Source organism: Aythya marila (genome assembly GCF_965140915.1).
Source record: "Aythya marila genome assembly, chromosome: 2".
Lineage (NCBI taxonomy): Eukaryota > Metazoa > Chordata > Aves > Anseriformes > Anatidae > Aythya > Aythya marila.
Window position 1 is genome coordinate 122,075,145 of NC_139043.1, and position 16,389 is coordinate 122,091,533.

The 16,389-nt window shown below is 34.7% G+C and overlaps 1 protein-coding gene across 1 annotated transcript in view; it reads left to right on the forward strand.

Annotated features, from left to right (window-relative positions):
- The window catches only part of LOC309874184 (uncharacterized protein C8orf34 homolog), a 170,269-nt gene that overhangs the window by 109,050 nt on the left and 44,830 nt on the right, over positions 1 to 16,389 (forward strand). Inside the window, exon 8 of the mRNA XM_082752128.1 lies at positions 6,920 to 7,055. Coding sequence (XP_082608254.1) covers positions 6,920 to 7,055 — 136 coding nt within the window. The remainder of the gene's footprint in view (positions 1 to 6,919; positions 7,056 to 16,389) is intronic.

Genomic DNA, 16,389 nt, shown 5'->3' on the forward strand with positions numbered 1-16,389 from the left:
TGTCTCCCTTATTGTGTTTCTGTATTCCTGAACATACTCTGAAAGACAAATATGGTGTATGACAACATTGGAAGTGTGATCACTTTAATTAAATATATATATATTTATATAAAAGTTGGGGAAAGAGAGATATTTCCACTATAGTAATCCTTGTGCTAGATAGGTTTATGAAAGAAAACATACAGATGATGGAGGACTGGAAAAGAAATGCTTGTACTAGTGATTTTTTAAATAGAAAGCAGTTGGAAGGTCCAGCGTTACTAGAAATGTTTGATATAAGTTTATTTGTACTTTTTATCCTTTGCCTCAACTTTCATTTCAATAAAAAGTGTATGAATTTCCACTGGCCTCTTAACAAGCCAGCTAAATTTAATCCTGTCAAGGGGTTGGTAGAGTAAACTACATGGATGCAAAGAAATATGAATATAGCCCTCAGTGCAAAAATTGGTTCGTACAAAACTAAATTGATTTTTAGCATCTTCTCTGGATGAAAAATCACTATTGTTGGTTTAGTTTTATTGATCTGTACTGTTGAATTAATTAATTATTATTTATCTTAGATAATTGTTTGTTGTTTGTATGATTTTTTACAAAAATGATCAGTATTCAAAATAGATTTAATGAAGCAACATGTAAGTGACAATGTCATGTGAAATTCAGGATTTTAGCTATATTTAAAGGAACATCTGTAGTATATTAACCGAGCCCGCTTGAAAAATATTATGGCTGGCTACTCTGTTAGAAAATAAAAAACAAACTGGAATTAAAACCAAAATGAGACCTTTTAAATATGCATTCCTTTCTTATGTTCTGATATTTTAAATTGATTTTTTAAAAACTTTGATCAAAGAAAATCAACAACAAACAAAAGCTTTGCCACAGTAATAGATTAAACCATGTTGATTTTCCTTAAGAATACGGATTTGGAATGAGGTCTGAATTGCGTATTAAAATAAATATAGTGAGTGCATAAATAAATGACATAAGAAGTGGAACTGATTAGAAGTAATGAAAATTTGCTTTTAATTTAAAAAAGTTTTTTTACTCTAAGCTAAAGTACAAAAAAGAAAAACTTTGCCAAGGACTAACATTGAAGGACTTTCCTTTTGGCACCTTCTGAATTCCAAAATTTCTGGTTATTTTGTGGATTTTTCTAATTGTGACTTTTTGCTGTTGTATTAGACCAAAGATGCTTTGCTATTACAGTAAAGGTACTGTTGTATAATTACTACAGTTGAAGTAATACATTATGGAATGTGATATAACAAGTGAAATATTCAAATTTTTATTTTATTGGAAATTTAGAAATAATGACCATGCTCCAATTAATATTAGATTCCCTTTATTGTGAAAATAAAGCATGGTATAAAAACTACATGATGTTTTGGGCCAGTGTACTTGAAATTGGTATTGGGTTGAGTAACAGTGTTATATGGTCAGTTACTGTTGCTGTCGGGGGTAGTTGTTTGCAGGGGTTATTTGGTGCTGCTAGATCCTTTGTCCTTGGATGCCCAGTAGGGAATAATAAGTGAGCGCAATGCCAGTCCTTTTCAACTGTGGACTTTTCCATTTAAATAAAATGATACTATAATATTGCATCTGGTGAGTGGCTTGGGCAGCTGGGATATGCAAGACTTGTTTTCTAAACTTAATTTGCCTGATTTGGAGCAAGAGTCTGAAGCTCAGACACTCTACATCTTAGAAACGCTCTCATCCCCTAAAGCAGTGCTCTGACAGTCTTACCTGCAAATAATATGGTTTTTGTAGTAAACAAATGTTCTTCATGTGGAAAAAGGGAAGGTAACTAGGAGATTGAGTCTGTGGGCCAGTTCTTTTTGTATTTGTCTAAGATATCAAAGCGTGCTCTAATGAAAATAGGATAACTTCATCAGAAAAGGCTACCTCATATATTAAGTCTAGTCCCAGCTTAAAATAGGAAGATTGAGAAACTGAAGAGAGTTCTCTCTCTCTTGCTAATTAAAAGTGAGAACTCTAACCACTGATCCATTTTCTCTTTCAAGATATATGAAAACTATATTGCTTTCTACAGCACCCGTTTTGTTGGTTGGTTGGTTTTGACTGTGGGGTAGATTTCTGCTAAATTGGCAAATGATACAGGTTGAGGTGGACATGCAAATTCAGGGTCTTAGCAGAATCAGGTTTCAAATAATTGTGCATGCATCCAACAGTGGAAGCACAAATATGCATGGAATTTATTTTCAACTTCAGATACTTATAAAGTAAGATGTCTTCAGAAAATTGTGTTCAGGAACCTAAAATGGCTTGTAGGAGAGAAAGTCTTTTGACAGATCTATTTGGGACGATGTTTGCATCAACTGTCTGTGGCAAAGGTCTGACTGAGTGAAATTCTGATGTTTTGAAGGTGTTAATGGGAAGACATTAGAAAAAACACCATTGTCTGCTTCATAACCTCAAACAGATTAGTAAGAGGAAACAAAGTGAAATGTCCTGTAGCTAGTGTATTGCAGAAGATAACTCCAGTATTCCTTTGGTTGAAGTAAATGATTAAACATAACTTTCAGGAGTGGCACATTACACCTTCTAGATTAATGGTTCTCCTCTGTTTTGAAGCTTAAATCCTGCATGTTCCAACAATTCTTTTGGAATTAAGGTGGGATTTTTATTGGGCTCTGTTGATATTGGTAAGAAAAATTATCCAAAGCAGAGATGATTGGTTAACATAATATAAAACATACAAGTATGATATGCAAAGCAGCAGAAATTCCTTGAACACAAGTAGATCTATTACATGAAGTAGATTTTATCTTTATTTATTTATTTTTATGAGAATACCAGAGCATATTAAGAGTCTGTCCTTTATCCAACAATTTGTGACAAATCAATGCCATCTATGGACACTACATCAGTGTCTGTCCTGACGTAAGAACACTGCCTTGAGAAATTCATTGCTACAGAGAAAAAGCCATTATTTTAGCAGTGCATCAGAATTGACTGGTAGCCTGCAGGAACATGAATCAGGATTCATTATCATATTGCCTCTCACATGAAAACATTTATTGCCTTCCTAAGCATTAGACTGAACAGAAAAACCTTTAGCAGTCATTATCTCTCTAAAGATGAATCAGGACTTTTTCAAGCTCTGCACCTTATATGTCTTAAATTACTCCTGAGAAATTATGGCATTTAATGATGGAGGAAAGAGGCAAAAATGGTTGAATCATATCAAACAGTGTAGCACGGAACTGTATTATGTGAGCCTTCTATGCAACTGAACTTTTATCATGTTTAGCAAGGGTTTTGCGCAAGAGCAGCTCTGGCCCTAACATGAAAGCTTTGAGAGTCTTCTAGAAACTTGTAAGAGGATTGCACACCTTCTTATCCCAAGACATTAAATGATCTGGAATGGATTCTAGAATACTTGGCATCACTGACTCTTTCCTCTCCCCACCTCCTCCTCCCCAAAATGAAAGGAAATAAATAATTACGAGCAACATCCTATTTAAAAATAGTTACCTGATTACTGAGATATGTTCTTGTTTAGCTGAAATAGATACCCTTTCCCCCTTCCCTTTGTTGATGAAACTTGCCTATAAAAAATCACAAAGAATTTAGCTTAGTGCAACATTATTATTAATATAGAAAACATCTGGTTCGGTGCTATGCTTTATTACACTTGTGATCTTTATCTCACTTTTAAGCATTTTTTAAGCATGTGTATTGTTATGGCAATGCATGAAGATTGCAGCTCTGTAAATTTATTTTGTTGAATCACTGATTTGAGGGAAAAATAAAAAGTATTGTTTGTTTTGTAGTTTTTTGTTTTGTTTTGTTTTTACGATGTAGGACATATTTAATGAAATGTTATAGGACCAATGTTGGGCCTTTGTATGCCCTATTCATACAGAAAATTGCATAGAAATAACATTAAATGGAAGAAATACAGTGCACAGCCTTGCATTGAAATAATACATTTTTAGTAGTACAAGTGAGATTGAGTCTTATTCTATTTTTCATTTACTCAAACTTCCAGCCTATCACTGTACAAAGATAGGAAACAATTTCCTAAGGGTTTGAGAGTTTTCACAGTGTTCCTGTCCTCTGTCACAGAAGCAATCATCAACTGGCTTTTTTTTTTATCTCTTTTTCTCAGTGAATTACCTCACTGCTGCTCAATAAAATCACTGAACCGCTCAGCTATATCATCACTAGTTGGTCTAGCAAAGAATACAAAGAAAGAGAAAAGATTCAGTGTTCCAGACCCTGTAACTGAATTGACTTCTTAATGCAATCCTTTTTTTTTGCTAAGATTGATGCTTTCCGATATTACACAGAAACATTTGAACCTTTGGAAACCTATTTTTGTTATTCTTAAAATACATTACTGCATTCAGTGTTAAGATTCATTTTAAAACATTCCTATTTAGGAATTCCTCTGCAAAACATTCAGCAATTATTTAACCAAATTGCTTAATTTGTTCTTTATATATGTATAGATATAATATATATATATACTGTTTAATACTAAAATTATTGCATTTTTATTTTAATTGTATTTATTTATTTATTTATTTATTAAGGGACTATAATGGATATGGTCAGTCAGAAAGATTGCCAGATGACATGTAAACTAACCCACAGCTTGAAAATTCCCATCAAATTTATGGCTGTTGGGAACCAGGCAGCTTCTTGAAGCTCAGCTGAGCTTCAAGAAAGTGAGAAAGACTGATACCTGCTCTGTAAATCAGAGGCATGTAGAAGAATCTGAAAACATTCAATACTGAGGCAGAAGTGCAGTAATCAAAGTTAAATCAAAGAATGCAGATTTTATTTGGATTTGGAGGGTGGAATTATACTTCTTTTATAGGAATATTAATAGCTTTTTGGTGCTTTTTATTTTTCTAAATCTGCATTTCAGTGTACAGATTACTTCTATCGGGCTAACAGCATATGACAATATACCAGTCCTACAAAATCATCTGTGAACTTGTCTGTTAGCTGCAGCTGTAGGTACGTCTGAAATCGAAGTTATTTGCACAAAGTTTCACTTACTTTTCTCCTGAGATAAAAACGTTAAGTGTTGCCTAAAAATGTAAAAATGAAATGATTTTGATATACAGAGTCAAATATAAAAGGTATGGTAAAGGGCAGCCTATGTTATTGTTCAATTGAAACAGTCTTAGTAGTCATCATAAAGCCAAAAGTTAATCAAGCAGAGAACAGTCGAAAACCTTATTTAAAGAAATCACATCTGTTCATGGGGAAAAAAAATGAGGCATATGCTTCAATTTCATTTAAACTGTAATGCGTCCAGTGGTTTACATCTGTTAAAAAATATGGAACTTTTCACACATCTTTAAAACACAATTAAACATTATTTATTTTAATACATAATACGTTCCAAATATGTAATGCCTTCTCTGAAATGACTCGTAGATGATTGATTTTATAATTCTTTATCATATAGCTTTCCAAGTCCTTTGAATATATAAAATTTTAGATAAAGTTTGAAGGAAAAGTTGTGGAAATGGATGCCAGAAAATTCAGTGGAACTGTCAATTTATATATCCAAGACAAGGAATTTTGGGAGGGGAAGAGCTTTCTTAAGCAGCAGAAGCATTACAGATAAGAAAATCTAGTTCAAGCACTTCATTGACAAGAAATTAAAGTTTAGTCTTGATGTTCTTTCTTTTTATCACCATGATCAATGGATATTGTTTACTGAAATAGATGTATCCCCAAAAGAGTATGGTTAACATGACATGATCCTGCCAATCTGACCATACCGGTACCACATTATGCATCTATAATGACTGTTTGTGTATTTTAAATTTCAGTTGAATATAGCTTCTGATTTTAAAATTCTCCATGACATTTCCCTATCTGATTCCAGGATCTAAAGTCTGCCTTTGCACACTTTCTGCTTCACTTGTATTCTTTAACATCTGGTTTCTTTTGTAGACATAAATATATGAAAATGTATACGTATACATTATCTGGAAGATTTTAATTAGATGATTGCATACTGTATACCACAAGTCACATGCATTAGTACATGAAATGGTTGGTGCTCATTCAATGGCAGCTAGTCAGTGCTTTGTTTGTTTCTTTTTCAGCTAGAATCTAATTGAATTATAAACAAATTTAAATAGTGCTTTATGGATACAGTAGATATACACAATATGCCAATTTTATATGTTAGTAAAAAATAAATAGATTATGTTAAGAATGTCCTGACTGTAAACCAAGAGATTTCATTTACATTCTAACTCAGCTACACAATTCCAGAATGATCTGGGGCAAACAGTTCTCCAAGAGCCTCAGCTGTCTTCCTGCAAAGCGGGAGTGATTTTACAATAGTATAAAATCTAGTTATTATTATTTGTTGCTGATGCAGCAATATAGTAGTTATAAATACGTGGTCTCTTTTGATGTGATATATGTATCTATTTTCCATTTTGGGGAGTTTAGTACTTTTATCCTAGTAATACTGTTTCATTGCCAAGTGAATAGATAACAATAATAATAATAATAAGTCAGAAGAGAATCATACATTCAAAAAAACAAAGTTTTCTCTTCAATGTGGATCCCTGTTTCAAATGAAGGTATTGGACAGCATCTCTTCACAAAGCAATTGACAAGTGTTGTCTGTTTTATAAATGAATTTGAAAAATAAAGATTAAAAAATAGGCAGTCTGAAGTGGAAATGCTAATATTTTTGAACGAACCCCTGTCAATACAACAGGATACTAATACATATATGAATAAAAATACTCTGAAGTGTTTTTTCTTAGTGTTATTCAAATAACTGTTATTCAAATAATTTCTTCCTGATTTTTGAGTTGTTATATTGTTTAGTGATCCTGCCAAATACATTCTGCAGGTGCAGAATAAATAACTTTATTGCTACAAAATTTAAGCATATTCTGTTTTGTTGCAGAGGATCTTGATGATCTAAGAATGGAAGGAGTAACAAGTCTGATGTCTTCTGGGAGCAAATTCAATCAAACTAGAAGTGCTCATCCTGCTGAGCCTCAAGCAAAGGTCACATTGAATATCTGTGCAAGATGTGCCAGGTAAAAAGCAAAAACATATCATGCTACCAATAAATTATTTTCCCTAGGTTTTCAGATATGTATTGTGGTGGTGGTGACCTCTCCTGTGCTAAGGGGAATAAAAAGAGACAAAAAAAAAAAAAAAAAAAGAAAAAGAAGAAGAAAAAAGAAAAATTACTTTCTAAATTACTACCCTATAACCTCTGGCATCTGGGTTGGGCAACTTATGTTTATGCTTGATATGTCGCATCAACAATGAATCAAAGAACATAGTTAGTCTGAGGCCTTACTTCACAGCTTGAAACTATTTTAAGCCTCTCTGTCTCTGAATTTCATTAGTTATTTGAGCTTCTGTGGTTTTCCAAGGGATGAATCAGGGAATTTAAAGGTTCAAATCCAATTTGAAAAGCACCTGTATAAATGGAGATTTAGTTGCACAGGTGCAGTCCAGGATTTCAAATAGCTGCTTCTTAGCACTTTATAATCTCATCCTGTTTCACCTCTGAGAAATGATTTAATCAGGTTGAACCCCTTTTGATTTTGACAGCTGGAAATAATTCTTGCATTTACAGTATGGGGGCCAAATAAACAGGTTGGTATTCCTGTAGCCAAGTCAACTTGAGAATGCAACACTAACAGAAACCCCTTAAATTTCCAAGATGCATTCTTCTATGTAGACAAAAGCTCATTTGGTGAAAGGATTTAAGCCTGTTTAAATGACAAAACTAGCCTTCTCACCCTTCTGTTAATGGTTCAGATTAGCAAGAACAATACAGAGGCATGCCAATTTTATCTGCCTGCCTTTGCCAATGGCTGCTCCATTGTGTAGTTTGAGAGGGGATTAGCTGCTTGTAAATAAAAAGCAACCTGTGGTGAAATTAAGTCAAAAGTTTGGCCATATGCCACCCTACGTTTCTCCTTTTTTTTTTTTTTTTTTTTTTTTTTTTTTTTTTTTCCCCACTGTTTTGCTTGTAAATTACTACTTTTAAAAGGTACTTATTTAGGAAGAGGGTCTCCAAAACCTTTTCTGATAGTCTGGGAGCACAACTATAGGCATACTGAATCACCCGTTCAGTAGCATCTCTTTAACACTGTCATGGAGCCTTGGAGGAGATTCATTTCCCAGTTTGCTAGAGTAGCAGTGGCAAGATGGCCTTGTAATACCAGGGAGTTTTGCTGTTAACAGTGTGGCCTTCTGCTTTAAGAAAAGAGCAAACACACTAGTAGTGGGATTCATCCCAATTCACTAGAAGCAAACTGCTTATGTTGTAAAAAGTTTCCAAACAACTAGCTACATGAAAGTATGGCACCTTTTTCTGCTGGCATCAGTTGTCCATGGATTAACAAGTAGAAAGGTAAGGAAAACAGAAATGTAAAGTTTAGACGTGGTCTTTTTGAATTTATACAAAGTCTTGTATGGATTACTATGAAGGTTAATTAAATTTTAAATTCCCTATAGTAGCTCCTAACAGCAGGTGTCAAAAATACTATATATCCTCTCAATCCTGCACACCAGGGAACAAAGGATTGAGCTCTTGAGCCAAACCCAGCAACCTGGCTATTGTCCTTTAACTGGCTGTACTATATGACTCTGCAGTCTGAAATATGAGTTGCAAGAGAAAGATCTCATAAAAGCCCCTTTTCTTACTTCAAAAGAAAAGAAAGAATGCAAAGCAGTGTTTTATGTCATCTGCAGAGCTTTATGTCGCTCCCTACCCTGTTTAATGAAGTTAGGGAGGAACTAGATGATACCTACTTGTCTCTGGTTCTTTTCACTCTTGTTGCAGTTCAGCAGATTCTTTAAACTTCTGAAGTATCAAAATATAGACCATCGGATCATTAACATTGGATATTTAAAGAGAGAATTGGGTATTGCTGTTGTATTCAGTTGTGAGGAAATTAGCATTTATTCTTCAAGATGAAGAAATCTATTGATTCTTTTTGAACATTCCATACTATTTACTCACTTTGAGAACACCTTTCCCATCTTCAAGACAGCTGTCAGTACAGTTAGCTCTGTCCTGTTGGTACCTCCATAGTGTATTTGTCCAGTGCTTTCTCACAACAGTTATAGTAGTGCACAGAGAGAACTGCTTGAAGCAAATGGCTTCAGGAACATAAAGATATATATTTTTTCTGTTTACTTCCATGAGGAATTCAATTTGCTGTTACACTGTGATATAGCCATTGAAAATACCATGTTATAAAACCAGAACCTGAGCACTTGGGTCACCTCTGTAGAGGTCCCTCTGTGTTGGCATTTATCTCCATTGTTATGTAAAAGCCTGGTATTTATTTTAAGGTCATAATACAGAACATATTAGTATATTTGTTTTGGAAATTATGTTTTCATTTTTTTTCATGTCCTTTAAGCAAACTTAGGTGCTGTACTGTACAAGTATGAAAATGATTAAATTTGATTTTAGGCACATTTTAATACAATTGAAAGAGAAGTCAGTATAAGTTGTTGCTATGCATACTTCTAGCTACAATTAAACAGATGTCTTTCCTCTTAATTTTACTCCCTTTTTTTCATTGTGTAAACTGATTTGAGATGAATGGACCTATTAATGCCGGCGGGGATTCTGTAGATAATAGGACTTGTCAAATCAGACTACCAAATCATGTTTACTGCAGGTATTTTGGCTGTCTGTAGGAAGAATATGACTTTTTACCTCAAATTTGATTGTCAGTGTTCCAGATGTTAGGAAACATTCTTCTTGGCTCAGACAAGAGTTTAATTTTACTTTTGTATTTGCATAATGCTAGCTCAGTCACCTTTCCCTTTCCCTTTCCCTTTCCCTTTCCCTTTCCCTTTCCCTTTCCCTTTCCCTTTCCCTTTCCCTTTCCCTTTCCCTTTCCCTTTCCCTTTCCCTTTCCCTTTCCCTTTCCCTTTCCCTTTCCCTTTCCCTTTCCCTTTCCCTTTCCCTTTCCCTTTCCCTTTCCCTTTCCCTTTCCCTTTCCCTTTCCCTTTTCCTTTTCCTTTTCCTTTTCCTTTTCCTTTTCCTTTTCCTTTCTTATTTTCTTCCTTTTTCTTTTTTAATGTCCCGACCTGATTTTATTGTGCAGGCAAATTACCTTCTATTATACATCCTCCAGAAGTTTCCTCACTTCTTTGGACATGGTGGGTCTTTTCTGAGAGGCATCTAGACAGATGACTTCTGTCATCTAAGAAGGAGTTCCCTGGTACTTAAATAGATTACGTTAGTAGATTATGCCTGGGAGGAGTGCTTGGGTGCTTCATTCTGCTGAAGGCACCTGCAGTAAAGTACAGTGCAGCAATATATCTTAACATTTTCATGGAGTCTATAGCTTCCTACAAATGGGCTAAACAAGGGAGTGCAGTGACTTGTGAGAAGTGTAGACTGAACCAGCTGTTTCCCTCATGCTGAAATATTTCTCATCAGACTTCATTTAGCTCTTCACTTACTGCTCAAATATACACGAAAATCAGGATCCAAATCCTGGAATATAATAAAAGGGGGAAAATATTAGCAGCTTCTGGTTTCCTGTTTCCTTGTCATTACGGCCTTGTTTCCCTGAGTCACAACTAACATTTAGTTCAAGCTAGCATTAAATGTCCTACATGGCTGGTTTTCTATGACTTTCACTAAGCTGTTATTCTGCACAGTAACAGTTCTTTCCTTTTGAACTCACCTCCGCTTTTTCTGATGCAGTGTTTAACACAGTATCAGAGGAAGATCTTAAAAAAGAATTCCAAATGGGAGTGGCTATAGGCAGAGTTATAAATTGGATTTGTTACAAAGCAAATTAAACACAGTTTACATTGTGGGGAAAACCTGCAATGCAGCTGAGGCTCTGTATTTGACAAAACATCCTCCCTAGCTTTAAGTCTCTCAGAAAAAAGTAAAAGTTTTTTCAAGAATTGTAAGAAATGAGAGTGAGAGTGAACAGAATTAGAAATATATATATATTTTTCAAAATCAAGCTTTTTAGAAACTAATATCTAACCATGAATGCTGATAATTTCAGATCATCTTCAAATAATAGATAGAGTTGTCACAGTCCATATTAGTAATTTTAACAAAAGCTAAAGCACTCCACCCAGATATATAGGAGATAAAGATGTAGGATTCTTTCAAGCTATCACACCAAGTTGTTGTTGTTGTTGTTTGTTGTTTTATTTTTTTTTAATTTTTTTTTTTTTTTTCAGTTTATGATTAAAACAGTCATACAAACAAACAACAGTGACGACAACAACAAATACACAAAATCTCTGAAAAAAGGAAAAATAAAAGGAGAGGTTAATTCTCCTGGATCATAAATAGGTTTGTAGGCTGGAATATATCTGTAAGAAACAGAGAGCTTACTGTTTTCTGTATAGATGTTTCACACACGGTGAGCAAAATGCAGATGGATAACAGCTTTAAGAGGTTTTTCAAATGGGAAAGTAGCTGCAGAACAATGTTATTCCCATAGCTGCTCTTGGACTACAGAGAACATTAAGCAGCATATTAAGTCATCTAAATAAAAGGGTGACATCATTCACAAGGTAGAACAAAACAAGGTTCGTAGATACAGAAAAAAGGGGCTACAAAAATAACTGTGTGTGGAATGTTTGCTTCCTGCTATTTAGTCGGGAAAATTAGCAAAGACAATTTTAGTACAACTAATCTGGATTTAGATCATTTGAGCAAAGCATTTATAATAAAAATTTCATCTTTGTCTAGGAGCACAGCTAGTTAGACTGACATGGAGAATAGACTGACCTATTCTGTAACACAATTTTGTGAATCCTTTCTCACATACAGGCAAAAGAAATTAATTCCAGGTTTGTCTGATGAATCATAAGACACCCTCAAACATAAGCAAAACTCTTATGTATTAAACAAAGGTGTAAATGACAATTTGTAAAATCAAACAGCACTTCCATATTTTCTCACATCTTATGGTGTGCACATTGAGAGTTTTGCAAGACTTTGATCAGGCATAAGACGATATTAATTTACTATGGCCAATTGAATGAAGTTTAAGGGCTTTTTTTTTTTTTTTTTTGAGGACCACCCATTAGCCTTGTATGCCCACTGCCATGCTCAAAAGTTAAATCTTGTTCTTGTGGAGTCTTGCCAATGCATTCCTGGAAGTAAGAAGGTTTTTGTTTTTAATAGCGCAAGGGCTGCATTCATTCTTCTTAACATCAATAGAATACAAAAAAGGGGTTGCATGTGATTAAAAAAGAAATAGGATTATAGAAAACATACTGTGCCACAAGCTTGAAGGCTTCTGAACAAGAATGTTGGGAAGGAGCACTAGTTGCATACAAATGTAAGTTTGAGATGCAATACATTTAGTTAATATATTTTTTTAAGATTAACTAGAGTGAAAGCACAATGTCCTAAGGCCTTTTAACATATTAGAGAAATCATATATATTGGTACAAACAAAATAAATCTATACATTAAAAAAGTAGCATGGCTTTTCTACCAATCACCATTGGGATGTGGAGTACAGTTCAAGGTTAGTAACTTGTGTTGACAATGTAGGATAAATGAGGTGCTCTGTGCATGCTACCATTTACAGATCCTCTCTGAAAACGTGGTTTGGAAAAAGTATTCAAGAAGTCTCATGTCAGTTTGCCTTTGTAACAAATTTATTGTTGCCCTACTCATCATCTGTATCTAACTCCTTTTATTTGGTTTCCCCAACAAGTCTTCAAGTTAGCTTGCTTATTTACGAAAGCCAGTCAACTTTTCTTCAATCAGTTGGATTTTAGGAATATTTTTTATAAGTTTGCTTTTCTACAGTGTGGTCTTCACAACTTCCATGTGTACTTGCGATGTCATCAAATACACGTTGTACTATGTGAAATTAAAATAATCGCATGTGGGTGCTCTGAACTAGCTGGAAGTTAAGCACATCTTCATGGCATACTGCCATAAGGACCATGAAAGTAGGGAGGAAAAGAGAAGAGAAATGAAGGAACCAGCTAGGGAAAAAAAAAAATGAATCTGCCAAAGCCATGAAGTTCCATAAATTTGTCATAAATTGCAGAATAGTGTTTCAACAATTCAACAATTGTCTGAGTTGGTCATGATATATCTCTAGCAAGTAACAGAAATAAATTGTTCGGTCAGGGAATTCTCTGGTGTTAATCTTAGACATTTTGGATTGCTACAGAGTAAGAGTGTATGGAGATGCTTTATAGAATCATACAATCATTAAGGTTGGAAAAGACCTCCAAAATCAACTGTCCAACTGTCTCCCAATCATCAATATTACCCACTAAACTAACTAAATGTTAAATGTATCACATCCAACCTTTCCTTAAACACCCCTAGGAACAATGACTCCACCACCTCCCTGGGCGACCTGGACTAATGCCTAACTACTCTTTCTGAGAAGAAATTTCTCCTAATATCCAACCTGAACCATCCCCTGGTGTAACTTGAGGACATTCCCTCTTGTCCTATGGAGCATCAGAGTTATCTAAGTATAACAAAGCTGTAACAATAATAATGAGACCTGAGGTCTTTAAGCAGCATTTGCTGGAAAATTTGCTAATGAGCTGGGCAGAAAATAATGCCTGAAACTTGACAAGTGGATCTTATTTAACTAGTAAAGGCAGAAAAATTGATTATTGTGATTAGAGAAGAAACTGCTGTTAAACAAGGCATGTTACTGTATGTACTGTCTACAGACAACACTACTGAAACTTCAGACAACAAAGAGAGAAATTAATGACAGCAGATGCCTCTTTGAGGAAGATCATAAACACTAACAAATGACTGCATTTAGAAAGATGGGCTCTTGGAAGGCTTCCTCAAGGGAAGGGAGGAAGCCTACTGAGCTTCTTCAACTTCAGCTGTGCATTAGATCTCATTTTTATTGTTTATGGTTAGTCTGCTCTCATTGTCATTGTATTCCCTTCACAGAAACAATTGGGGTGGCTGACTTGTCTTGTGAAATGGGATGAGTTCTCCTTCTTGTCTGGGTATGTAACCCCAGACTAATTCCATGTCTGAGGATGGGAAACTACCATGGAATGGGTACTGCACCATGCAGCATTGGGATAGAGTCTGATGAAGTGAGATAAAGAAGAGGGGCAACCTCTGACAACACATACAGATGTAATAGATTCTGGAAAAAGGGAGGATGCAGAGTTTTCTGCTGGTATGTTTTTTACCAGGTGATCCAGTTTTATATTCTTCCAAATTAGACCAAGCAATCTACATAACCACAGAATGGCCGAGGTCGGAATGGACATCTGAAGATCATCTAGTCCAACACCCCTACCAAGCAAGATCATGTTGCACAGGATGGCATCTAGGCGAGTTTTGAATATCACCAGAGAAGGAGACTCCACAACCTCTCTGGGCAGCTCTCTATCCCTGTAGATAATTCTCCTGCCCTTTCAGCGAACTGCTGTTCAGTGTGAGTGTGAGGTCTTCTCTTCCAGGCTGAGCCATTTTGCTGTGTTACACTCAAAAAAAAAAAACAAAACAAAACAAAACAAAACAAAACAAAACAAAAAACTGGAAAATGCATGCAGTACTAAAAGATGTTAAAACTCTATGTACTGCTCTCCACTTATCCTGAGAATGCGTAATGTTACCTGGTATCTTGGTGAGATGGTAAAAGCCATGCCTACACTGAAAGGAAAATTTCTGCTCATGCAAAAATTCCTTAGCTGCTACGTGTCTTGTCAAAACTATACAGTTGACAACATATGCAGATGCTGTTTTAAAGGTGATTCGGATGGATACATTTGCATAATTAGACTCATCACTTTAACTGCAGTGTTAATGTAAACCAAGAAGTGATGGAATTAGATAGAATAGGACTTGATTACTGGGGTATGAAATATCTACTCCTAACAGAATTGGGAGTAAAGCCCTGTGTGTGTGACTTTAAAAGATGTCTTTAAATCCCCCCTTTTCTTTATAGACTTTACTTCCTAATTTAATGTTTTATGGAGAATAACCTAAAAAAGGTGGATTCCATAACTAGACATGGAGATTTGAGGAGAATAAATTGTAATTGTAACTTAAATAAATAACAAATAAATTGTAAACATTCTTAAAATTTGAGAACAAATGACTTCAAAGTTTTTAGTGAAAAAAAATGTTTCCAAATTAAAGTGTTTGGTACAGATGTCATTTTGTGGGGAAAATTTTCTGATTGGAATTCATTCATGAACTGGTAAGAAGTTTGTCTTCAAATGTTACCAAAACTTTTGATTATGTATACATAATTTTTTCTTTGCTGTCTTGCATTTCATTTTAGCTATCTGTCTGTGTACTGTTTCTAAGTGGCTATTCTTAAAGAGGAAGTGCAAAACATTCCAGATGACTTGTGTTACCATTTTGCAATCTTTTCCCCTTTATTTTCTTTTTTGTAACCTTAATTTTATTGGACCTCCTGTTTGAAAGAGATGAATTTTCCTCATGATTGTTTGTGCTAGCTTCACAGACCTTGTCCTATGTTTTCCAAACAGTTTAAGTGTTTAATTTGCATCTTTTTTCCTTTTAAGAGTTGAAAATCAGGCTGGATATCAGGAAAAGGTTCTTCACCAAGAGGGTGGTCAGGCACTGGAACAGGCTCCCCAGGGCAGTGGTCATGGTACTGAGCCTGCCAAAGTTCAAGAAGCTTTCGGAAAATGCTCTCAAACACATGGTCTGATTTATTTATTATTATTTTTTTCTGGGTGGTCCTTTGAGGACCCATGAGTTGGACTCGATGATCCTTGTAGGTCCCTTCCAACTATGATTCTAAAATAAATTAATGAAACTATATATAATAGTGCTTTATAACTTTTCAAAATTTCCCTTGATTTTGGAGAATTATGGAGAAAAACTTATATTTCCTTTTGCTACTTAGAAAAAAAAAAATAGAAAAACTAAAAGGATTGTGAAAAATTAAAAAAAAAAAAGTGCTGAAAAACAGGCAAAAAAAAAAAAAATTAGTCACAAGAGTTTATCTTTTTTGCTGAGTTGAATCTGGGCAGTGATCAGTTTCCTCAGGCTTGACATGTAAAAACAAACAAACAAAACAACACAATTGTCTCCTCTTTATCTCTACTGGATTTTGTCAGTGTTAAATACAGCTAAAATAAGCCACTTCATCTTTCCTTTTCTGGAATGGTATACCAATATATATTGGCATATATACCACATGGTATACCATCTTATTTGTTCTTCTACCAAAATAGAAAAACACTGAAGAGCAAAAGAACATAGGAAAAGTTTTTACTGGTCCTAGTGGTTAATCAGAGACAAACGGCAAAAATGGAATTTTAAGAGTTAGTAGGTCAATGTGCTAAATTTTCGGGGTAACACATTCATCTGTCTTTTATGCAAGCATTGCCTAGTCTTTCACTGGATGGTGTTTCTTTTGG